Here is a 24,998-nt window from a genome sequence, read left to right as displayed (position 1 = left end):
CGCCGCTCGCCGCGTGTGGGTCGCGACATTGAAAACAACCTACAACATAGATATCGATATATTACAACATCACAAGTGCAGCAAATTAATCTTTCTGTGTTGCAGGCAAATGCAAAATATGGATCAGATCTAGATTGAAGTCTGATCTAAACACACAGAGACAATTTTTTTGTTTTGTTCACCGTAGTGTGTATTAATACATCCATCCTTGGAAACGGGGACAGAAATTGCAGCCAAATGCAATCTGGATCTGATCTGGATTCATCTTTGTTTTAAAATTTCTGATCCCGAATTTACTTATTTTGCTCATTTTATACAGCGTCCTGACATTATATGGAGGATGTGTGAACAAAGAAAACCTAGTAGAGAAAGTGGAGATTCAAATTGCAGCCAAATTCAATCTGGACAAGAACGGGATTCAATTTGGTTTGACAGTTTCTCCCTACAAACACACATGCAGCCAAATTGGTTTGTTTTGCTCGCCAATGTGTGCATAAAAGACAAAAACATATTTTGAATGGAAAATGTAAATTGTACCCAAATGAATCCAATCCAGATTAAACTTGGTTTGACAGTTTCTGATGTGAAATAGATTTAAAGCAAATTTGATATGACACATATTTTTCCAGGTGTAAACAATATCCATGGGAATATAGACAGCATCTTTGGAGTGGGAAATTCAAAGTAGGGCCGAATTCATTCTGGATTTGATGTGGATTAAACTTGGTTTGCAGATTCTGACCCTAAACATACACATACAGACAGTTTCTTTCTTTTTTTTGCTCATCAACGTGTGGATCAATACATACATCCGTGGAATGTAAAGTTGAATTAGCAGATAAATCAAATCTGAATCCAATCTGGATTCAACATGATCGGACCGCTTCTGTTCCAAAGCACACGTACAGTATAGCTGTTTTGATTTGGCTTGCTCATCAATATGTGCGGATAAATACAAAATATTCTTGGAACGTGAGGTTGAAATTGCAGATCAATTAAATTGGGATCCAATCTGGATTAGAAATGAGTGGACTGCTTGTGATCCTAATCCACATTCTGTGTATCACTGATTTGGTTTGTTTTGCTCATCAATGTGCGGATAAATACAAATGTTTTAATGGGAGAATCAAATTGGAACCCAAATGCAATCTGGATCAGATCCAGAATACTGTAAACTTGGTTTGTCAGTTTCTGATCTAAAAAGACACTTAAAGCAATTTTGGTTTACAATATATGTCGACATCATGATGACGATGAGAACCTCTTCGGAAATTTGGAGTTTCAAAATTTCAGCCAAATTTAATATGGACCAGATCTGGATTTGATTTTAGTTTTACAGATGACGATTCTAAACACACACATACAGTGTAGCTGATTTGGTTTGTATTTGCTCATTAATGTGTGGATAAAAAAAAAAATAATAATTTGCAATGGGAAATTTAAACTGCAGCCAAATGTAATCTGGATCCGATCTGATGCAGGAAGTGGAAATCGATTTTGGTGAATTTGATGAGGGCACAGGCAGACAGATTCTTTTTTGGGAGACACTTATTCGCGCGTGACGGTTCGGTTCGGCGAACGTCAACCTGTTGTGCTTTTTCTCTAACAATTTTGTCACGAGACTTCAGTTCAATTTGCGTCAAACTGCTTTGCTTTTTCTTTTGCTTCCTTGTGCCACATATTTGGGGTCGACAGCACATTTTGTTCAAGTGTTCTTTTTTTTGTGTGTGTGCATATGATCAGACCTGGTTGCTGCTACTTGGTCGAGGTGATAGACAAGATTGTGAGAAAAAAATAAAAATAAATGAAGGCTGCGAGTGAATCCAAGGATGTGAGGGGAGGGAGCGCAGCAAAGAAAGAGAGGGAGGCTGCAAAAAGGGGCCAAATATCTTTTTTCTTTTTTTTTTTCTCCCTGTCCCGCACCCGCACCCGCACCCGCACCCGCCTCACTCCAACTCAACCTCCTCATTCTCGCTTTAGTCCCTCGCAGCTTCCACTTTGGACCGAAAGCTGCACCTTTTCCTTCCTCCGCTTCATCTCTCCTTTTTTTTTTTTTTTTTTTTTTAAATAAATAATTAAGAACCATGGAGAGCGCAGCAGGCAACTTCTCGGACCCGGATTACGGGAGCCCAATGTCCCCCTTTTACAACCACAGCGTGAGCGGCGGCTTGCTGTGCCAAGGCAACGAGAGCGCGGGCTCCAACGGCAGCGGGTGCGCCGCCAAACGCGCCCCGGGCTTCGGAGCCGACTACGGCGACGCCGACTACGGCGACTCCAACCCGGTCATCATCGCCATCGTCATCACGGCGGTTTACTCCATCGTGAGCGTGGTGGGGCTGGTGGGCAACGTGCTCGTCATGTACATCATCGTCAGGTATGCGCACGCACGCACGCACGCACGCACGCACGCAACACAACGCAGGAAAACGTGCGCTTTTTTGTTGTTGTTGTTGGTCAGCAGACGCGTTGCGCGTAAAAACTCGCCGGCAGTTGCGCGCCGATTGGACCCGGTAGGTCGTTGACGTCCCCGCGGCTGGTTCTCGGGACACGCGGGGCGTCCCGCAAACGTGTTGCTACTGATCCAAATGTGCATCGTAATCGAGGTTGAAGCGGCGCAGAACCTCCGCCAAGGCCAAACTGACGACGGTGGGAATCTTCAAGTCGAACGACCCAAAAGTCGTACTATTGCTGTCTATATATATATAAAAAATAAATAAAAAAAGTCACACATAATATCACAGTATTGGGTATGACCGGTGTGACGTCACAAACTAGACTTCAGTTCGAGTGTCAAATGATAAAATGGAGATTTTTCTTTGGCTTGTTTTTGCAAGGATGATTCCAACAGAAAGTTGAAATTTGGGTTTATTTTTGTTGTCTTTTGTGGGACACTTAATTGTGCATGATGTCACGTGAGGACCCAAGTGTTCCTCACTAGATTTCAGTTCAGTGAGTGTTATCATATTGTGCTTTTAATTTTGGCTTCTTTTTTTTGGGGGGGGGGGGGGTTGGGGCAAAACTTTATTTGTGTGTATACGCAAGGCCTCATTAGACTTCAGCAAGCTTCCAAGGTTTGGCTGTTTTATGGCTTATTTTTACAACTCTTATTCGTTCATGATGTCACATGAAACCTCAAGGTACCACACGAGGCCTCAATTGTGAACCTCTTTTCCTTTTTGACCCAACAGTTTTTTTTTTTAGAGTGTAATGCTAATTGCTGCAAAATGGAAACAGATAGAAATATTTTTAAAAAATCCTGATGAAAGAAGAGACTCTAATGTTTCTTTTGGTAGGTTCCATGTTTCTATAGCAATAGAACACAATATTCTGTGGGCCTTGCAAAATCAGTCCAAATCCAGTAAAACAGCTGGGAGCGAAGGGGGTTGCTTCAGTGAAAATGTCAATGAGTTAATGTGATAAGCTTCACATTTTTAAATGTGGCAAGTTTGACCTTTTAACGTGGTAAATTTCGCCTTCAACGTAATACCTCATGTAATAATGTGATAAGTTTCAAGTTCGAACATAAGTTTTTTGATTTAATGTGGTAAGTTTCACGTTTTAACCCGATATGTTACATTTCCTGTAATAACGTGATACGTTTCATGTAATGACGTGAAAACTTTGGAATTATTATTATTATTTTTTTTTTGCGGCAACAACACCCTTCCGCAGCAAACTCCCTCTTTAGCAGCGGTTCAAGAATTTCACACGCGCATAACAATTAAGAAAGTTCTTTCAAATGTACCTTAAAAGACGGCCTGCGCACTTAAAGTTAGCTCGCGGAACCGATGATTTCAATGTCAATACAGTTAGCTTCCACTGTATTATTGCAATTGAATGCCATTTGAACTGTTATGGCTTCATTTACCGGTCTATAAAGTTAGCAGATAGCTTTTCCGCTTTCATAAACACACTTCAGCATTGCGTGTCTGCGCACGCACACACGCACACACATTGACGATTGTCTGTTGGATTCAGCGCGGATGCTTATTTCATTAGCGCCGGTCGGATGTCAAGTGACAGGTGGGCGTTCCCGAGTGTGTTCCCACAACACGTTTGAGTGATGGCCTCCTAAATGTCCTCCTTCCTCATCCGTTAGCTGCTTTGCTGAGCTTGGCATTAAAAAAAAAAAAAAAGGGGGGGGGAAAAAACCTCAACAAGCTCCTCATCCTCATGTGTTGCTATGCAGCGTCAAACATGCGCTGCATATGCTGGCTTTATCGGAAGATGGCTCGCCGCTTTGTTTGCTCTGCATCATGACGCCTCACTTGCGCAGCTAAAAAAAAAAAAAAAACGAGAGAGTGTGCAAAGGTTTAACCGTATGCATAATTAAGCTATTTTTTTCTGGGGCGCTTAGCAACAACAACTGACTTGATGGAGATGTTTGAGTATCCGGCAAATTGCGACCACATGATTTGAATTGGGACGTTTTATAATAAAGCAGCATTTGAATTTGCTTTGCTTCCCAAACGCTGTGGAGTAATCCTCATATAAAAAGTCTACACACCCCTGCTCGAAAGCCAGATGTTTGTGACGTTAAAAATCAATCGATTGAAAAAGAAAATCTTTTTAAGAGAAGTAAAAATAAACAATTGACATAATAATGTATATTAATAATAATAATATTTAAGTGGTTATCACATTTAGTAACTTAACTAAGTCAAGATTTGTGCACACAAAAATTAGCACCATTAAGTGTCCTCTTTTTGGGTCGTAGTAAAGTAATGTTCTCAAAAAGAAATCACTAACTTAATTTTAAATAAAGTTTTCAAATGGTTGACAGGTGATGCTCGGTGACAAATCAAAGCATTCTGTTTTGGGGAGAAACAATGAAGCTGAATAGCCTACTGAATCTAACGTTCATTTTAAGAACTTGCATTTTTCTGAAATATTTGGATCATTTCATAATTATTTTTAAAAATTTATATTAAAAATCTTACATACCCCCTCGAGTGCCTGCACGTACCCTCATTTGAGAACCACAGGTCTTTAAGTGCTGGTAGGGCTGCTCAATTATTAAAAAAAAATATTAATCACGATTATTTCGGTAATAACTGAAATCACGATTATTCAAACGATCTGATATTTTTAAAACAAGAAAATGTTTGTACATGAAAAAAAACAAAATTATTATTATAATTATTTTTAAGTTTTAAATAAAATTCTTTGAAACACTAATTGTGAAAGTTTCTTTTGGACCAAATTTTCAGAAATTAGTTTAAAAAAAAAAAGTACAAATGTATAAATTCAAGTATGGTTTCCTTGTAAAAAACATACATCGTGCATTGGAGTTTACTTGCTGTATAAATTGCCATTGAACTGTTGTAATATTTAAATAATCTCAATTAATAATCTTTTTTCTTTTTACAATTATGGCAATTTTGTAATCACGGAGTGTAATAATTGAAATTGTAATTGAATTTCAACTAATTGCATAGCCCTAAGCACTGGAGGCCAAACTAGGACCGCTAAGCGGCCCACAGCATATACTCAATCTGACATCTGCTATGAATACATTTGTTTTATATACTGTAGAGCTTTACAAAATATGCAAATTAAATATTTGCAATTAAACAAGCAACAACATTTCTCGTTAAAACACTGTGGTGGATAAAGATAATCAATTTCCACACCAATAAAATGCTTTTCTCCACTTTCTGTTCTGTGTCAAGGTCCAAATTGTGAAAATATGACATGAAAGATTCCCAAGTGATCACATGTCAAAGTTTAAGTCTACAAAACAAAAATACGGTGCCTGAGCCGACTCGATACGTCAAGGACGTGCGCTAATGTGAGACACGACTTCTTTGTCTTTCTCGTTCTTTTCGACAATCAGCGATAACGGCCATTTAGCTAATGGTGCATTGAGAACATTTCCTGGGGATGAAAAAAAAAAGAGAAGGAAGTCACGTGCACTTCATCCTCACTTTTACGCTGGCGGTCTCGGATGCAATTTGGCCAGATTAAATAGAGACGGCGGAGGGTGAGTAAGGCGTTCCCGTGGCAACCCTTCAGGCCATAAAAGGGTAACGACTGCCCTCTCACTCTTTATCTCCTCAAACTTCCTCTTGCGCTTGTCCGCAAATTTTCTCGTTAGCGAGCATTGTGTAAATAAAGAATTAAAAAAATCAATCCGATTTAGCTGAGCAGAAAGCGCTGTCTTGAGTGGAGCTTCTTGTTACCGTGGAAACAGCAGAAAGCGTTTTGAAGGAGAGTGCAAAATGAACACCTTTTCCGCCCTGAAGACCCTACTTGAGCACTCCGGTATTTTGCAAAAAAATAAAAATGGTAACATTGTGGAGCGATCACATGTCAGAATAAGTCTACGGAATATTAATTTAAAAAAAATGGACATACAGTACAACACTGTGGAGCAATCACACTTCAAAGTCTGAGTCAACTCTAAAATATGGACGCACACAACGTTATGGAAGAATCACATGTGAGACTAAGTCTTCAAACAGAAACATGGACGCAACATTGTGAAGTGATCACATGTCATTACTTAAGTCTACACAATATAGACATGGATACAAAACATTTTGGAGTGATCGCGGCAGTTTCTAAAAAATTTGGACACACACAACGTTGTGGAGCGACCACATCAGAATTGAAATCTAAAAATGGATACACACAACATTGTGTAACAATAATACAGTACAACTAAGTCCAAGAAATGGATGCACACAACATTGTGGAACAATAGTACAGTATATTTAAGTCCCAAAAAACGGATGCACACAACACTGTGGAGTGATCACTTGTCAAAATCTAAGTCGCAGTACAAAAACAGCGCGATCACAACTTGACATGGACACACCACATTGTGGAGCGATGAGATGTCAGAATTTAAAACTAAAATTTGATGCGCACAACACCGTGGAGCAAACACGTGCCAGAGTGTAAACCTCAGTCAGACTGTAAGACTATCAAGACAAATGTTACCCTGTGTGGGGTTTCCTGGCAGAGGGTTGGGGGGGTGGGGGCGGGGCTACTGTAAATTCTCGGAACTAAAATGACATTTGCATGCTTCATGCATTCATTCATAATCCCGTTTGCAAGTTGCAAACACACGTCGGGAGTAAGAAGAAGTGACTGTCACTGGTCTTACTTCTCTTGAGAGGCTCCAATAAACAAAAGCGCAGATGTTGGGAAGGCTTCCAAACTGATGTAGTGCGCGACATCGCTGCCAAAGCTCTAATGGGAAGTGCCATTACGTTGTTTACGTGTCTGCTGTGAGCAAGGTCCAAAACCAATTTAGGCACATTTTGCACTAAAAGTCATGCGCTTATATTTGATGGAAGACCAAAAATGGCAACAACAAAAAAAACAAAAAAACTCTCATCCTCTTTTTTTCTCTATTAAGTTAATTACTCGCATAATTTAAAATGGAAAAAAAATGTCCTGCACTGTGAGGGGTTCTGCTTTCCTGTCATGGAGTAATTAGATGTGTGTGTGTGTGTGTGTCTGCCACACGCGTGTGCGTCTTCGTAAGAGGTCTCGCCGGTCAAGGTGCGCAACCTTCAGCTATTTTGCTCAACAGGGCGCGATGACATAACCGCTTTGTTACCGTGGCAACAAGCAGACAAACCTCTCGTTCCCATTGGCTGGCAGCACCGGGCTAAATTGTCTCTCTATTAGTCTCGACGCAACAACAACACAAAGCTGCTTTTTGAGTTATTTACTTGGCGCAAGACAGCGATTCAAAATGGTCGCCCGTTTTTTTTACTTTTACGGATAATCACGCCGGATAACGGCGTTTTTCCTTTGACCGCTTCATAATTAGGCCTCGGCGCCAATCAATGTCAGAAATGAGCTTGCAGGGAAATGATAAATGAAGGAGGCTATGGGGAAATTAGCTTCGGGTCCAATGAAACCGAGATTGAAGTTTGCGGTTTGAAAAAGTGGGTCTGATGCAAGCGCAACTGCTTATCACCAAAAGAACACCGCGCCGCTGATTTTCTGTGGCGGGAACTATCGCCGTAGGAAAGGTGAACAGCACAAAAACTTAAGAGAAAAAAAAAAAGTTCAGAAAAGCCTCCTAGAACTTCTGAAATGTATTCAGGGTGAATGATAGGGACTTTGTGCTTGGTTACTTCTGAACATAGCCAATTCCCCAATGAGGGTGTGCACACTTATGCAACCCCATGATCTAATTTGTTTTACTCCTTCTTTTAAAAAAAAAAATCTCCAACAGGTTACAGGTCATACTAAAAAAAAGGTTTGAAATGATTTATTTTGCTTTAGAGGTGTGCAGACTTTTTATATTCACTTTACACTTATTTTCTGTATGTATTTTTAATTGACAGATTTTTTTTTCTACGTAGATGAGAAAACTAGATTTTTTTGTAGGGCATTTCCTTCTTTCGCATTTGCTACTTTGTTTTAACGAGGTTTGCCATTGTTGTTATTGTTGTCTACAAAATAATAAAATACGAACACTAACTGGATGAAAAAAATATAAATTTTTGGGCCTTCCCTCTTAATGCGACGTAATTTATTTTGTATAACTTATTATATTGCACAATTATGCAATTAGTCCATAGGAGTTATGACACAAAATCCAGCTGTTTTTCTCCATCTCAGGGGGCGGCCATTTTGCCATTTGCCGTCAAGTGAAGATGACATCACAGTTGCTCAGCGCTCAGGCAACGACCAATCACAGCTCACCTGTTTTTTTTAAGCTGAGCTGTGATTGGTTGTTACCTGAGACATGAGCAAACTGCGATGTCATTTTCACTCAACAGTAAGTGGCAAAATGGCCGCCTTCTGATATTGATTTTTTAAAAACTGCCGTATTTTGCTGCTTAACTCATATTTCACTAACGCAATATTAACCAGAATACTATTAAGACTGGTGATGCTGCATAGAACATATTTTTGTCAAGAATTTTTCCCCTTTAAGATGCTTTTCACACACGATTTACTGTTTTTATTGCTGTCAAGCCCCTGATTGGCTGAAAATACGCATCATACTTTAGGTGCTTTTTGTCACTCAAGGTCACCTTACAAGATTAAAAAAATACAATAAAATGTAAAAAAAATACTTTTTACTATTGCTGGCCTAGTGATTTGTGTCCGCTTTTTGGCTGAGGTAATTGAGATCGATGCGGGATTTTCCTTGCGGATCAATAAACTATCAGCCTCGCGTTGCTAATTGAATTCAAGCTTTTCATTTGCGGATGTGTTCCGATGACCGCCACGGCGTTTTTGATAACTGACATCCTGCGGGTCTGCCTTTTGAAAGGCACTGTGGCGTTTCGCCTTGAGCCACTGCGAGGAGTGTGTGTGCGCGCGGGTGTGTGTGTGTGTGTGTGTGTGTGGTGGTGGGGGGTGGGGGGGTAAATGCATGTCGACTCCCTTGATGGATGTTGTCGCTGGAAAGCAGCGTCAGTTTCTATTTTATTTTGCCGAGGCGTAACTGTAAGGTTTTGTGACCTGTTTTTTTCTTCTTTTGTTGTTGTTGCTGTATTAGAATAAAGTGTAATTGCACATCCACTGCAGCAGGTGGCAGTGGCGCTCTCATTGTCAGAGAGTGCGCAAGGAGTATGAGCTCTGCTGAGCGCAATTTTATTTCTCCTCCTTGGGACCGTAGCAAAAAAAAAAAAAGTCCCTTATTTGCCACAAGATGGCCTCAAAGAAAGATTTTGACACGTTTTCACGAGTCATTTCTTGTTTTACTTGTTAGAGGCAGGGTTATTATAGTTTTGGAATTGTAATTTTACTTTGTTTTTTTATTTCGTTTTGAGTTTTGTTATTTAAATTTAGTTAGTTTTGATTAATTTTGGTGGTTCTGTTTTAAAAATGCTTAGATTTAGTTTCGTTTTAGTTAGTTTCAGTATCAGTTTGTGTTATTTATTTATTTTTAATGTGTATTACTTGTGCACGATATTTAATAAACACCATGGTAAAATGAAAACGTCACTTCGGTGTGACACACTTTCAAATGACTTTTATTTCGGTTTATATTAAAATAAATACACTTAAAATCACATTTAAAATCATCCCCAAAGGCTCATGTATTAAATGAATTACCAAAGACTAAAACGAACAACATTTTTGATATAATTATAGTGACTTTCAGTTAGTTTTGTAAACATAAAATGTTTTAATTTTTAATAAGATTTTCTTTTTTTCTTTTTTTTCGTTAACGAAATAGTCTTTTGAGTTTTAGTTTTAGTTTTAGTTTTAGTTTTACCATTGGCCCAGCAGTGGCGGGGTGAGCAGTGGCTTACTTGCATGAGACAAAATTGGGTTTCTTTCCTGCAGTTTCATGATTCTTGATTCAGAATAAATCCCAGCAGAAATGACGGTTATAAGTTAGCCACATTTGGACTCCTATGGAACATTTTGACATCCAATTTGAACAAAATGGAGGCTTACCAGCATGCGCGCGGGCGGGCGCCGATGATTGCACGAGCGCAATCATGACTTTTTCCACCAGATTGCAATCACATGATAAACGACACTAGCTTAGCGCTAATGCGACGACAAATAGCTTTTTGCAGTCTGCCAACTTTTTCATTCGATTCCTCGGACCCGGGCAGAAAGTACTGGCACGGAAACGCACATTCCTTCAAGTCGTGCTTCTTAATGTTGAAGTGAATGGAAAGCTACGGGGATGGCTCGCGGCTTGCCGACCTCCGCAATCCGTCACAGGCCCTCGGGGCGCGTGGAAAGCGTTACCGGCGGGGAGAAACAATGAAAACAGCAGCAGCACACTTTTTGCACGTTTGGTGACAAACGATGTTTAGTGCGCTGCATAACAGCAGTCCCGCTAGATTAATGGCCCGCCGCCGCAAGAGGTTCTGCTCAAGAGCGTTATGGTTTCGTTGAAATTACTGAATCGTGTCGAGGTTATGAAGGCTTCAAACGGAGGTTTTTTTTTTTTCTTCCAAGTAAAGGTCTGCAAAAGCTCAGTTGAATACTTCAGCTTGTCACTTGTTTTTTTGGAGGCTACAAAGGGAGTTCTTTGTAAAGGTCCTTTCTCTCGCCATCTGTCAGGTGTGTGTGTTTTTTTTAATCGAGGTTATGAAGGTTTCAAAGAGAGGTTTTTTTTTTTTGTAAAGGCACCCCAGGTCCTGCAAAAACTTGAAAAGTTGAATACCTGAGCTTGTGACATTTTTTTTTTTTAATGATATAGAGGTTATGAAGAATTCAAAGGGAGTTTTTATTTATTTATTTATTTTTAATTAAGGTACTCCAGGTGCTGCAAAAGTTCAACAGGTTAATGAAAAAAGTTGAATACTTGAGCTTGTGACTTTAAAAATATATATTTTTTCATGATGTATTAATGTTATTATGGAGGCTACAAAGGGAGTTTTTTTGTGAAGGTCCTTTCTCTCGCCAACTGTCAAAAATGTGAGTTGTTATCAAGGCTACAAAGGGAGTTAAAAAAAAATAAAAATAAATTAAAGGCATTCCAGGTCCTGCAAAAACTTAGGGGGTTAATGAAAAAAGTTGAATACCTGAGCTTATGACTTTATTTTTAATTTTTAATGATGTAACATTACTATGGAGGCTACAAAGGGAGTTCTTTGTAAAGGTATTTTCTTTCACCATCTGTCAAAATGTGAGTATATCTTCTGTATTTCAGTTTTACTACACCACTGTTGATGCATGAAGCTTGTGACTTGTTCTTTTTTTATTTAATTTTTTTATTTTATTAATGACGTTATTATGGAGGCTACAAAGAGAGTTCTTTGTAAGGGTCTTTTCTTCCACCATCTGTCAAAAGGTGAGTGGATCTACTGTATTTTATTTAGTTTGACTACACACAAAAAAATAAAAAAAATTGTAAGGTCCTTATAAAGACATATATGTATTAATATAAAAAAATATACTGGCAGTCTATTATGTGCAAATTGTCACTATTCCCTATCCCTCCCACTGTTTACATTTTAGTTTTGGCTGCCATGCGAGTGTACCTAATGATTTGACTTGTGCCACATCATTAGCAAATCCTTGCTGTATTTCCTTTTCGCAATATTACTGCAATCCTCATCATTTAGTTCACAGGTTTTTCGTTATGAGAATTCTTCACACCATCTCTACTCGGAGGTATTCATTTATTAAAAATATGGTTTGTTATTGTGCTTTCGGTCCGCCTTGTTAACGAATACCTCCGAGCGTTGATATTTTTGCTCTTGCACTGGATGGCAACAAGGCAAACAGGAATTGACTTATCTGTGCATGTGTACAGTCGACCTCTAAATTATTTACTCATTTGCTTGTTTGTCTTGAGCCATAAACGCGCCGCTCGCCGTTGGCCATGGCTCAAGAATTAATTTCACACTTGAGGAATCAATAATGTGTAGTTACCGACTTTCCTGAGTAAATAAGCATTTTCCAGTCACGCTGGCTATTCAACCTGCGCACAACAGCTAAGAGCACTTTAACCACTGAACACCTGCTGCTGTGTTGTGCCAACTTGCCGGTAAACACCGCACTTGTAAACTCTGTTAAGGACAAACATACACATTGTGAGAACGTGCTATTTTCTTGAATGCCTGTATTTGGCCAATAACGGTAGAAAACAGCATCAACGTGCCTCAAAACAAACCCTGCTGAGCAATGGAGAAAACTCCCAGTTCAAGCAAATTTCTCAGCTCAAGTGTGTTGGATATTGTTCCAAATCCAAAACGTTTTTCTCGGGGTCAACGCTAACACGCTAATGCATCTCTTGTACCAAAATGTGCTAATATTGCCAATGTAAGGTTCATAAATGAGTACGATTTAAGTTAATTTGTTAAAATATATATATATACGTTTACAGAATTATTATTCACACATTTATGTGTATAAGTATTTATTTATTCATACAAGTAGCTAAATTGTGTTGAATCGGCTGTTCTCATTCACTTGGACTTACCTATTGTTTGCTAGCTCCTGATTGGTTAGTGTTGGTCAGCTGATCAGTTGATCAGGAAGTGTTGCCGCTGTAGCTCCGTTTCTGGCGAGTACGTTGTTCCAGAAGAAATCCGTCTCCATCCTGCTTTCTCATTTTATAAAGAGTGTTCCATTAACCACCAACGAACCCTCACGTTACACCAGAAACGTATTCTGGCTCTCTTTTCATAAATCCAACCTCAATCGTGGCCACAGAATCTGAATTAAAGCAAATGTTTGACTTTGTCACTTCACATAACTGGATATTGTTCATAATCAATAGCGCTCTTGCTGTGAAAAGAAGAAGAAGAAAAAAAGAATCCTTAAAAGTCTTTTGTAAGTTTGGTGCAGAATGAGTCCAAAAACACACCTAAACCTGAACGGTGTGGCCCGCGAGGGCATTAAAAACAAACGCCCCTTCTGCTGCTCCGTACCACGTGACGCTCCATCACCTCAGCTAACCGCCCCCGGACCAATAAAGCTGGCAAAATAACGAGCCTGGCAAGCTGTCAGTGTTCAAGTTAATTTGAATTTAATGAACAAACATGGCATCACGGAGGCTTGTTAAGAGGATTTGGGATTATTGAGGATATAAAAAAACAAGGAAGAAAAGACGACAGAGAGGGTTCCGTGCGTCATTGTTAGTTTGCGCCGCCTTTAATCAAAGTGAGGATACGCACGCGGCCTCAGACCGAATGAGTTTTGCACTCACTCACTCGCTCTCAAGTCCTCCATTTGTTTTGCTTTTCATCATTTGGTCCAAAAATAATCATGGAATAGAAGGAGGAGCTCGAGTGCTTTTCGCCGCACGCAATTTGTGCTCTCGCGGATCTGCGGCAAAGAGATTTCGAGTGCACTTAAAGCAGTTTTAAAGGAAATTGTTTCCTGGCCGGTCGACTAAAAAAGGAAAGTTCAAGCTCATCGCAGCGACAATGCAGATTTTTGTTTTGCCACATGCAAGTCGTCACATCATTTTCAGGTGGAAGTAAAAAAAAAAAGAAGAATAAATAATTGGATTTTGTTTGCTTAAAATGTAATTATGTATCTTAATTAAATCAAAACAAAAAAAATCAGTTTTTTTTATTTATCATAATATTATGACTTACTTCAATATGACATTTGTGATAAGTGAGTTTTTTTTTTTTAACAAAATAAACTTCTATTTTTGTCCCCTTCACTTTTTCTTGATTTTAAATTTTGGGTTCATGTCAATGTGGATCTAACAATACTCATGAAGTGAAGAAAACGCGATGCTGCAATGTAACGTCAAACCCTCACCCGTTTGCGTGCAGGTACACCAAAATGAAGACGGCCACCAACATCTACATCTTCAACCTGGCCCTGGCCGACGCGCTGGTCACCAGCACGCTGCCCTTCCAGAGCGTCAACTACCTAATGGGCACGTGGCCCTTCGGTGACATCCTGTGCAAGATGGTCATGTCCATCGACTACTACAACATGTTCACGTCCATCTTCACGCTCACCACCATGAGCATCGACCGCTACGTGGCCGTCTGCCACCCGGTCAAGGCTCTGGACTTCAGGACGCCGCGGAACGCCAAGATCGTCAACGTCTGCAACTGGATTCTGTCGTCCGCCATCGGCCTGCCAGTCATGTTTATGGCCTCCACCGTCGTCGGTAGTGAGTCTTGTCTAAACCGTTACCCCAAAAAATGTTTGGCACAAAGTAGTTTCATAACTTAATCATTAAAAAAAAACAAAAAAAAAAAACATTTATCCTGGCGTAGCAGTGAGCAGCATATCATGTACGGGTCTTAACTATTTCCAAAATGTAGCATACCATGCACTGTGATTTACTCAATAATTCCCCCCAAAATATGTTTATCATGACGTAGCAACAAGCAGCAGCATGCACTGAATCGACAAAAATCATTTCCCCCAAAAAAATCTATCATGACATAAGAGTGAGCAACATATCATGTACTGTCTTGAAAATCACAAAATATGTCAATCGTGACATAGTAGCAAACAGCATATCATGTACGGTCTTAAATAAATAAATTCCAAAAAAATGTCCGGCACAATTGAGCAGTTCACAGCATATCATGTATTTCTTTTAGATTATTTGGTTAAGAAAAGAGCAGCATATCATGCACTGTCTTGACTAAATATTTCCCAAAAATGTCTATCACGATACAGCAGCAAGCAGCATATCATGTACTGTCTTGAAAATCACAAAATATGCCAATCATGACATAATAGTAAACAGCATATCATGCACAGTCTTAAATAAATTCCACGACATAGTAGTAAACAGCATATTATGTCTTGATTAAATATTTCTAAAAAATTATGTCGCGATGTAGCAGCAAGCAGCATATCATACACTGTCTTGACTAAAAACGTCTTCTTTTTTTTTAAAATCCCCAAATATGTCATTCATTACATAATGCATTATATGCTGCTTGCTGCTGCCTTGATTAAATAGGCAAAAAAAAAATGTCTATCTTGATCATGTAGCAGTGAGCAACACATCATGTACTGTCCGGACTAAATTATTTATTTATTCATGCATCAAGCAGCATAACATGCACTCTGTTGACTCATTTCCGAAAATATGTCTATGGTGACATATTAGCAAGCACCACATCACACGCTGTTATGATTAAATATTTCTTTTTTTTCTTTTTTAATGTCTAGCAAGCAAGAAAAAATTGGAATAAGTATGTTGTAACATAGCGGCAAACAGCATATCATACACTGTCTTCATTAAATAGTTTAAAAAATGTCTATCGTGATGTAGCAGCAAATAGCAACTCATGCACTATCTTGATTTAAAAAAAATAAAGTCCCCAAAATATGTCAATCATGACATAGTATCAAGCGGCATATCATGCACTGTCTTGACTAAACAGGAAATATTTTTTTTAAATAAACGTTTATCATGACGTGGCAGCATAATATGCATATGCCGTACCGACAAAAGAATTTCCCCAAAATACTTCATGTCATAGCAGCATATCATGCACTGTCTTGTCTTTAAAAAATGCACCCATTGCAACAAGCAGGACTCCAATCCCGATGAGAAAGCAATTCCTAAACATTTCCGAGATCTGGTACTCTTTGAGGCTTCGCTTTTTTGCTCCAAACGCGACGGCAGCGCAATCACGCTCGGCTAACTTAATTGGCCATTTTCTCTCCATTACCTCCGCTGTTAAGCTGACAATGCCAGCGACTCGTATAAATGAGTCACCGGGAAGCCTTTCGCTGGAGAATAAGTAGTAAATTGTGCTCCTTTGCAAAAGACCCCAAGCAAGCCAGTCGCAGTGTTCATTACACGTTAATTTGCTTGAATTATATCCACGCGGATGATGCGACTTGCCCCACTCTGGAGCTTTTTTTTTTTTTTAATAACGCATTTTATATGACATTGTTATCCATTTCATAATTGTGTTTACATGTTACACAGCCTCGTTTTGGATTAGCCATAAAAAGAGCAAAAACAACAGAAGGACAAACACGGGACACATGGCGGCAAACGATGACAAAGCGACTGCCTTCATGTTTGATTTAGGGAGAAAAAAAAACACAGAAATGGGCAAATTCTTCAAGAATAATAACAGGATAGTGCTGCTATGTAGACATAAACTGATATGTTTTTTTTCTCTTGAAAATGAGTTTTTATCTTGGGGCGAAATCCAACTTTATGCTTGGAAAATAACTTTTATGACTTTTCATCTAGGGGTGTTTTTTTTTATTATCCGTAATTAATCGCATGACTTCAATAGTGAACTCCTGATTAATCTGTTTACTTGTAAACATAAATGTTGAAAATGTTCATACTCTTATTAACATAAAAGTGTGTGTGTGGGGGGGGGGGGGGGGATAAAAATAGAAATGTTGCTGCATCTTTTAGTCATTGATACAGTAATTTCATAATAATTCATAAAATTGTGTGCTGTCAAAGTTAAAGCGTTAACTGATGAATTAACGCACTATTAATTTTGACCATGGATGATCCTTTAGCGTGACAGCAGAAGGCTACATTCAAAGGTAGCACAGGTTGCGTTTAAGCAATAAACATACTTACATGCATAAAAGTAAGCATTAGAAAAGAGGAGGATGAGCGCGTGCAGTGGATCCAAAAATGTGGAAGACGTCCTCGTGACATGAAATGTCAAAGGAATGAACACATAACTGGCGCTCTTCAAATTTGGCGGAAAAAAAAAACGTTGATTAAAAAAAGCCTTGTTTATTGAGCGATTAATAGTCATTAATCAAAATTCTAAAATGTGATTAATCTGATTAAAAATGTACTCATTTGACAGCTCTAGTTAAAATTAAAAAAAAAAAATTCTGCCACTAGATGGCATAATTGCATTTGTAAGACGGTGACAGCTCAGTGCATTTTTCTTTTTATATTAAGAGCTGTCTAATCTTTAATATGAAGTAACTTGTAAAGTTCAGCACATTTTTTAAATTGTAAAATACAACTTGACCCCCGCAAACATATGCATTATTATTACTGCTAAATGTTGTCGTGGACGCGTCTACTGTATTGCGACGGGAATTCCCCCAATACAGGCTTTCCAAGTAAAAGGCGCTCATTAATCGCACGTTAAAAAAAAATGGTGCCGTTAAAGGAACACATTTTTACACCCCTTATAAACATTACTGAATTATCATCATGTGGATTTGATTTTATAAACAAAAAGCAACAACTTTGTTCTCCTAAGATTTGTACGTATTTTTTTTTTTTTTTTTTCTGCCCGTGTCCCCCTTGCACAGACTCGGGCATCGTGGACTGCAAGCTGGTCTTCCCGCACCCGTCGTGGTACTGGGACATCCTGCTGAAGATCTGCGTGTTCATCTTCGCCTTCATCATGCCCGTGCTCATCATCACCGTGTGCTACGGCCTGATGGTCCTGCGCCTGAAAAGCGTGCGCATGCTGTCCGGCTCGCAGGTTAACCACAAATTGACTTTCAAATTGGGGGGAGGGCCAAACAATGGCCACCATGCAGAACTGAAGTCCAAATTGATGGATGGATTGGTATCAAAAAGGGAGCTTGAAAAGCTCTCTTTCTCTCTATATTTCTTTTTAAAGGCAAACGAGGCTAAATAGAATCAACTGCAAGCTCAAGGTGGCCACCGACGTGTATTGATTTCATCAATAAATACCCTCGCAGCATCGTTTTTTTTTTACGTTGGAAAAACATTTAATGGAGATTTAAAAATGTCTGGGGAAATGAAAGTGAGCCGCTCGTTGATTTTTGTTCCAGGAGAAGGACCGGACCCTGCGTCGCATCACGCGCATGGTGCTGGTGGTGGTGGCCGTCTTCATCGTGTGCTGGACGCCCATCCACATCTTCGTCATCATCATCGCACTGATCAACATCTCCAGCTCCACCCTGCAGACCGTCACCTGGCACTTCTGCATCGCCCTGGGCTACACCAACAGGTACCGACCGCTGAAAGCCGCCCGGCGACCAGACGCCACGGCACTATTTGGAAGAAGACGTTCGCCTTAAAAGTGTCTATTTATTCAAGACGGCGCATGATATGTTGTTTGTGGCTATATTGTAATAGATTTATTTTTGATCATCAAGAAAGTGCATGATATGCTGCGTGTTTTATTCTTGCACTTATTTTTGTTCAAGACAATTCATTACATGTTGCCTGAATTTCTGAATATGCTGTAATGTCAAGATTATTATTTTTTTAACTATGTATTAATTGGCTGGATTTTTGGGGGGCAGATTGTTTAGCAAAGAAAGTGTATGCTATGCTGCTTGCAGCAATGTTGTGATGTATTTTTATACTCTTTAAGTGTTTATCCAAGACAGTGCATGATATGTTGTGTGTGGCTATATTGTGACAGATTTATTTTTTATATTGAAGAAAGTGCATGATATGCTGCGTGTTTTATTCTTGCACTTATTTTTGTTCAAGACAATTCATTAAATGTTGCCTGAATTTGTTTTCCACATTTTTTTTGTCATGACAGTGCATGATATGCTGTTGTAATGTCATGATGGTATTTTTTAAATTATGTATTAATTGGCTGATTTATTTATTTATTTTTTGCAGATTGTTTAGCAAAGAAAGTGCATGCTATGCTGCTTAAAGCAATGTTGTGATGTACTTTTATACTCTTTAAGGGTTTATCTAAGACAGTGCACGATATGTTGTTTGTGGCTATATTGTAACAGATTTATTTCAGAAATTCTTTAGTCAAAACAGTGCATGATATGCTGCGTAGGTTATTTGTGTGCATTTTATTTTGTTCAAGTTCAAAATGTAGCTTGACACAACGTAATAATTGATTTTTTTCACATTTTTAGTCATGACTGCATGATATGCTGCTTGCCAGCATGTTATTTTTTTCGTATTTTTAAATTGAAAACAGTGCAGGATTTGCTGCTTACTGTTATTGGCTTATTTTTAAATTGTTTATTCAGGATGGTGCATGAAATGCTACTTGCTGCTACATAGTGCTCTTGTGTTTTTGTACAATCGAGACTAGCCTTATTTTTAAAAACTTGGATTCAAGACAGTGTTTACATTGGGCACATTTTTTGTTCAAGAAAGTGTATGACATGCTGCTTTCTTACATTTATTTTTTGGGTGGCCTTTTATTTTCCGAAAGCTGTATTCAAGACGGTGCACGACACACTGCTTTCTGTTATGCAATAATGTTGATTACTGTATATTGCACAATTACAGCAGCCTGAACCCGGTGCTTTACGGCTATCTGGACGAGAACTTCAAGCGTTGTTTCCGCGAGTTCTGCTCATCAGGCCCCTCGCTAATGGAGATGCAGAACTCTACCCGGGTGGGCGCGGTAGGACGCAAGGCGCCAAAGTGCGAGCCCAACAGCGTGCAGACGGCAGACAGGTCCAATCAGCAGGTATGGTGGAGAGCTCCCCCTACAGCTAAGAAGTGTAACTGACCGTAAAACGACCATGGTGAATAGAAACAGTCATTTGGCTAAGATATGGCTGGAAGCTAATGAGGCTAATTTGGCTAATTCAATGAACGTAAATGCTAAATGCCAAAGGAGAGTGTCGGTCACAAATGTTAAAAGTCGTAAGTCTCAAGTCTCGATTTTAACGTTACCGTCGCAAAAAGTCGAGTCTGCACTAAAATTCAAGTCCTGCACATAACTAGCACCGATGCTAATGCTAGCACAACATGACTGGCGTCCCGACTGGTCCACGACATGATACGCCAACAAATTCGATCACGCAGTGTCGCCAAAGCTATAAAAGACGCGCCATTAACGTAGCCTTGCTTTTTTTAAGACGCTTTAAACTGGCGTCCATTTTGTGTCTGTCGGCAGGTATGACTAGCCGCGGAGGAGTCGTCCATCGACTCCCGCCGCCGAGGCCACGGCGCCGACGACGACCCCAATTCGGAAGTCACCCAAGTCACCACAGGGCTCTAATTAGTCACGCGCGCGCGCATTTCGCACACCTACACACTGCTTGTGGCGCAAAAATGTTGCAAGTCGGAAAGTGAAGTATGTGCGCAGACTAGCGCAGTATGGACAAATAACAAATACAAAGACGCTGACCATCATCATCATCATCATTATTATATTATTATTATCATTATTTACCTTAGCTCTTCATCATCCTCTTTCTTCACAGACATCAATAGGTACACCTGCACATTCTGATGAGATCCAATACAAGGGCTTCAGTCAAAGTTCTAGTTTTGTAATAAACTGTGGACCTCCACCAAGGCCAGATTAAAAACAACAACAACAACAGACATCTACCAGGCAATACTGTTCCAATCCAATTTTCTAGCTAAGATCTAGAACGAGAACGGCAAGGCTGTCGGATCAACTGGCTGAAATCAGTGAAGAAGTACTCTAGCTTTATACTTCTACGCCTTTCGTGCTAAACTGGCGCCAGTGCTGATTTGGAGCAAGAGACAATTTATAAAACCGAGTCAAAAACCAGATCATAAAAACAGTCAGGAACCACATCGAGACCCAAATCAAAAGCCAAATACAAAAAAAAAAAACTGTACCAAGAACCAGTCAAAAACCAAATCATGAACAGTGTCAAGATCATGTCAAAAACCAAGTCATGAACCAGTAAACACCAAGACAGGAATCGCATAGGAAGCAAGGCAAAAACCGAGTCATGAATCAGTCAAGAACCAAGTCAAAAACAAAGTTAAGAGCCACGTCAGGAACCAAGTCAAAAACCAGATCAAGAATCAGTTAGGAACTGCATCAAGAATCAAGTCAAAAACCAAGTCAAAAACCAAGTCAAGAACCAAGTGATGAATCAGTCAAGAACCGAGTCAAGAACCACATCAAGAATGAGGAACCACATCAAGAATCAAGTCAAGAATCCTTCACGAACCACATCAAGAATCAAGTCAAAAACCACGTCAAGAACCACATCAAGAATCAAGTCAAGAATCAGTTAGGAACCGCATCAAGAACCAAGTTAGGAATCAGTCAAGAACCACATCAAGAATCAGGAACCGCATCAAGAATCAAGTCAAAAACCACGTCAGGAACCAAGTCAAGAACCACATCAAGAACCAAGTTAAGAATTTGTCAAGAATCCTGTCGAATACAAAGTCAATAAATAATCAGTCAAGAAGAGTCTAAAAACAAGTCAAGATGTGACTTTCCCCAGCACGAGTGCAACTTTTTGCCCTCCAAGTTTGACCTTCAGCTGGATATGAAGGATCAGGATTAACTGCTCCAAGCGCTTTTCATAACATCATTCTGCTCGTTGTTTGGACAGCGGGCGCGTGCGTGCGTGCGTGCGTGCGTGCGTGCGTGCGTGGACTGCGACGACAGACGAGCTCTGCGCATCGTCTGCGGACTTTAAAAGGGGAAACGTGAGGGCCTGCCATGCGTGTTGTGCGTTTTGCAGACTTTAACGACGCACGGCGCTTTAATTGACGACGCGGGCGTGTGCGTGTGCGCGTGCTGGACGGCGGACACGGCGGAGGCTCACTTGATGTATTTTCAACATGGGAATGTGCTGTAATGTGTGTGTGTGCTGTATTTACTGCTGCTGGTGCTTTGGTGTGTGTCGTGACGCTTTCTTCGTGGCCTGGCCAGCAAAAATAAATACAAAATGGATGGATGGACCATATTTGGTCAGCAAGGCAAAACGGAGGGAATGAAAGCCTTAAAGTCCAGTCAAAACATTTCTCGACAATATGTTCTATGCACTCCGATTAGTCTAAACGCAGCATCATGATTAATATTGTGTTTGTGGAATATGAATTAAACTTCAAAATCCACCGGTTGGTATTCATTCATTCCAGGGGGCGGCCATTTTACATACATAGCAAAATGGCCGCCGCCGCCTAAGTTGATAACAACGGGTGGATTTTGCCGCATAACTCATTTTCAACCGTACATCTCAGGGCGGGCGGCCATTTTAGATGCAAGGCAAAATGGCCGCCCATCGAGTTGGATAGCAACGGGTGGATTTTGCCGTTTAGCTGCACATAGAACATATTCGAAAGACATTTTTGACCTTCAATTATGCTTTGTATTTGAAAGCATATCCTTAGCTTGAAACCCTAAAACTTCCATGTTAAAAAAAAAATAATAAATGTCATTTGAAAGCCTACTTTGAAAGCTTAAGCTTGAAGCGTCAGCTTGAAACCCCAAACCCCAGTTTAAAACCATCGTTTGAAACCCTGACCCTGGTTTGAAATCTTGGCTTCAAACCCTACTTCGAAAACCCACTTGAGGGATACGGGATTTGCGACGCTAGCGAATGTTAATTTCAGGGGTTTTCTGCCTTCATTGCGCTTCTTTTGTGCCCCCCCCCCCCAACTCAAATAAACCAAAATGTTAAAGATGATCCTGCAGCAAATATAAAGCAAAAAACAACACACTAAACCAAGATTGCTAAAATTGAAACAGGAGGGGAGGGGGGAGAGCAGGAGCAAGTCTGCCCGTGCCCAAATCGCAGCAGTGCAGAAAAGAGCCAAACTGAAAAGTAAACTTTCTCGAGAATTTCCCCCGAATGAGGTTGGAGCGCCGTGTCGCCGTTAAAAAAATGGCATCTTGCAACTCTTTTGGGAAATCAACGTCGGTGACATTGCAAGCTTAATGAAACAACGGCACGCTGCCGTCGTCACATCATATTAAGACGATGGCGTCACTTGATTGGATTTTAGGGCCGGCTTGATATTCCGTGTGCCACTTCTTTTTTTTTCTTCTCTCATATGAAGATAAATTGAGCCACTGACTTTTCACAGAAATATTGATTGTTTGATCAGTGATGATTATTATTATTATTTTTTTTTTTAATTGCTGATCGGCTCCAAAATCCTGATCATGTAAAAGCCTACTTTACAATGTATATTGGGTTATTGAGGAATAAGGATGTCTATATCTGTCAATATTCCTTACCTATTATTATTATTATGATTATATTACTATAGTACTATATTGTAAAAAAAAAAATCAAAATTCGACAGTGTTATAAGATAGGAGTAAATATGTTTTACTTCTTCCTACCACCTTTCGACAATGCACAATTAAAATAATTTTTTACGTTAGTTACATTTTTTATTTTGTTGTACGGTCCTTATGTCATTTTCACACGTTTAAAATCAAGAATTCATTCACTCATCATCATTCTTATTATTATTATTTATTTATTTTTTGCAAAATGCCAGAATTTCCTCCGATTTTATTGCAGCCATAAACTTTCAATCATGCTGATGCAAAAGGAGAACTCCAGTTTTAAATGCCTCAATTATTCTAATAATTGCTGCATCTTCTTTTTTTTTTTTAAGACTCAAATTTGTTTTAAAAGCCACAAAAACATGGTAAAAACATGGCTTGTGCTTGTGTTCTGTGGTTATATTAATTTTTAAGTGTGATTAAAAAAAATTGTATATATATATATAATATAATATATGATTGTTCTTGCTATTCTTCTTGCTGAACATGGTCCTGGTGTATAAACTGTACAGAGCCCACTTTTTGCTGTTGTGTAAATGCATATATAAAATGCAACTACGACAAAAGTTTGCGGCATGCTTCTTTGTGGAAGCGCGACACACACACAATTATTATACATAACATTTTGCTACGAGACATTCAACTCACTACAGCAGGATGTTCTATTTCTATTGTGTCGTTTGTATGTAAACAAAAATGTGTATGAAAAGCCAAAAATAAAAAATATCTGTTATGTTACGTAATAACCACTTTTTAAAGGGCATTCATTTCACAACAGGTTGAGTTAATCCCCCCCCCCAAAAAAAAAATTTTGACCGCTACAAAGAGAAGAAGATGCGCTCGTGCTGAGGCTCAAGGGCTGCAGTAATTATTTAAAAAAAAAATATATATATATATTTTTTTAAGGCGCGCAAAACGTTCCTCACGTTCCCGCCTTTCTTTTTATAGCTTCGTGCGGCGTACGCCCTTCAAACTTGAGTCCGCACTTCACTTCTGCTGCTGCGTTTTTCATTTATAAAAAGGGAGGCCATCGGAATATGATTTCCCTCCCTTATGGGAATATTTTTTTTAATAATTGAGCTCACTTTATAGACCGGTTAGAATAGTTTTTGGAATTTTCATCAGTGATTTTTTATTTTGTTTTTATTTATTTTTTAGAACCGGTTTATTTATTTCTATTTTTACAAAAATGCTTCATTTTAGTTGAGTTGTTATTAATGAATTAATGTATTTATTTATTTATTTATTTAATATATGGCATATTTATAGAGTGTAAGATTAAAAACAAAGGTCACTAAGTATTGTTTAAATATCCTTCTTCTTTACGGATTGTTCAGCAATACGGAAATAAATACTAAATACAGCAAACTCCGAAAACTCACGTATGATATTGACAAAGGCGAAAACAAAGGGCATTTTCGCTATAGTTATTTAAAGATTTTTTTTTTTTACTGAGTTTTCGTTTTTATTTAATTTAACATTTTCTCAATTTGAGCATGATTTTATTCATTTTTCATAACTATTACAACCTAGCTTTGAAGTGTCAAATCCGTCGATGCAAAATACGTACGCCCGTAAAAGTCGTAAAATTCAGTTGTAAAGATTTTTTTTTTTTCCTGAAATTCTTCTGGTGATATGAGAGGCATACAGAACCAAAGCATCTGGAGGGGATTTTATTATTTATTT

The 24,998-nt window shown here is 39.1% G+C and overlaps 1 protein-coding gene across 3 annotated transcripts; it reads left to right on the top strand.

The window, feature by feature from the left end:
• The first annotated feature begins 1,914 nt into the window (after positions 1-1,914).
• On the top strand, positions 1,915-22,671 carry oprm1 (opioid receptor, mu 1). 3 transcript variants are annotated; one of them, XM_086093112.1, is made up of 6 exons: positions 1,916-2,374; positions 14,181-14,527; positions 17,638-17,813; positions 18,130-18,308; positions 19,574-19,757; positions 20,190-22,671. In XM_086093112.1, exons 1-6 carry the CDS (start codon positions 2,085-2,087, stop codon positions 20,193-20,195), a joined length of 1,182 nt encoding a protein of 393 aa, XP_085949238.1. In that variant the 5' UTR covers positions 1,916-2,084; the 3' UTR covers positions 20,196-22,671. The 3 variants fall into 3 exon arrangements, with proteins under 3 accessions (XP_085949239.1, XP_085949238.1, XP_085949237.1); XM_086093111.1 differs by having other exon boundaries at positions 14,181-14,530; XM_086093113.1 differs by lacking the exons at positions 19,574-19,757; positions 20,190-22,671 and having other exon boundaries at positions 1,915-2,374; positions 14,181-14,530; positions 18,130-19,520.
• Positions 22,672-24,998: the final 2,327 nt, after the last annotated feature.

This window comes from Leptonotus elevatus, chromosome 13 (assembly GCF_054856555.1).
Source record: "Leptonotus elevatus isolate MCC_2025b chromosome 13, RoL_Lele_1.0, whole genome shotgun sequence".
Classification (NCBI taxonomy): domain Eukaryota; kingdom Metazoa; phylum Chordata; class Actinopteri; order Syngnathiformes; family Syngnathidae; genus Leptonotus; species Leptonotus elevatus.
This window is presented reverse-complemented; position numbering and strand designations above follow the sequence as displayed.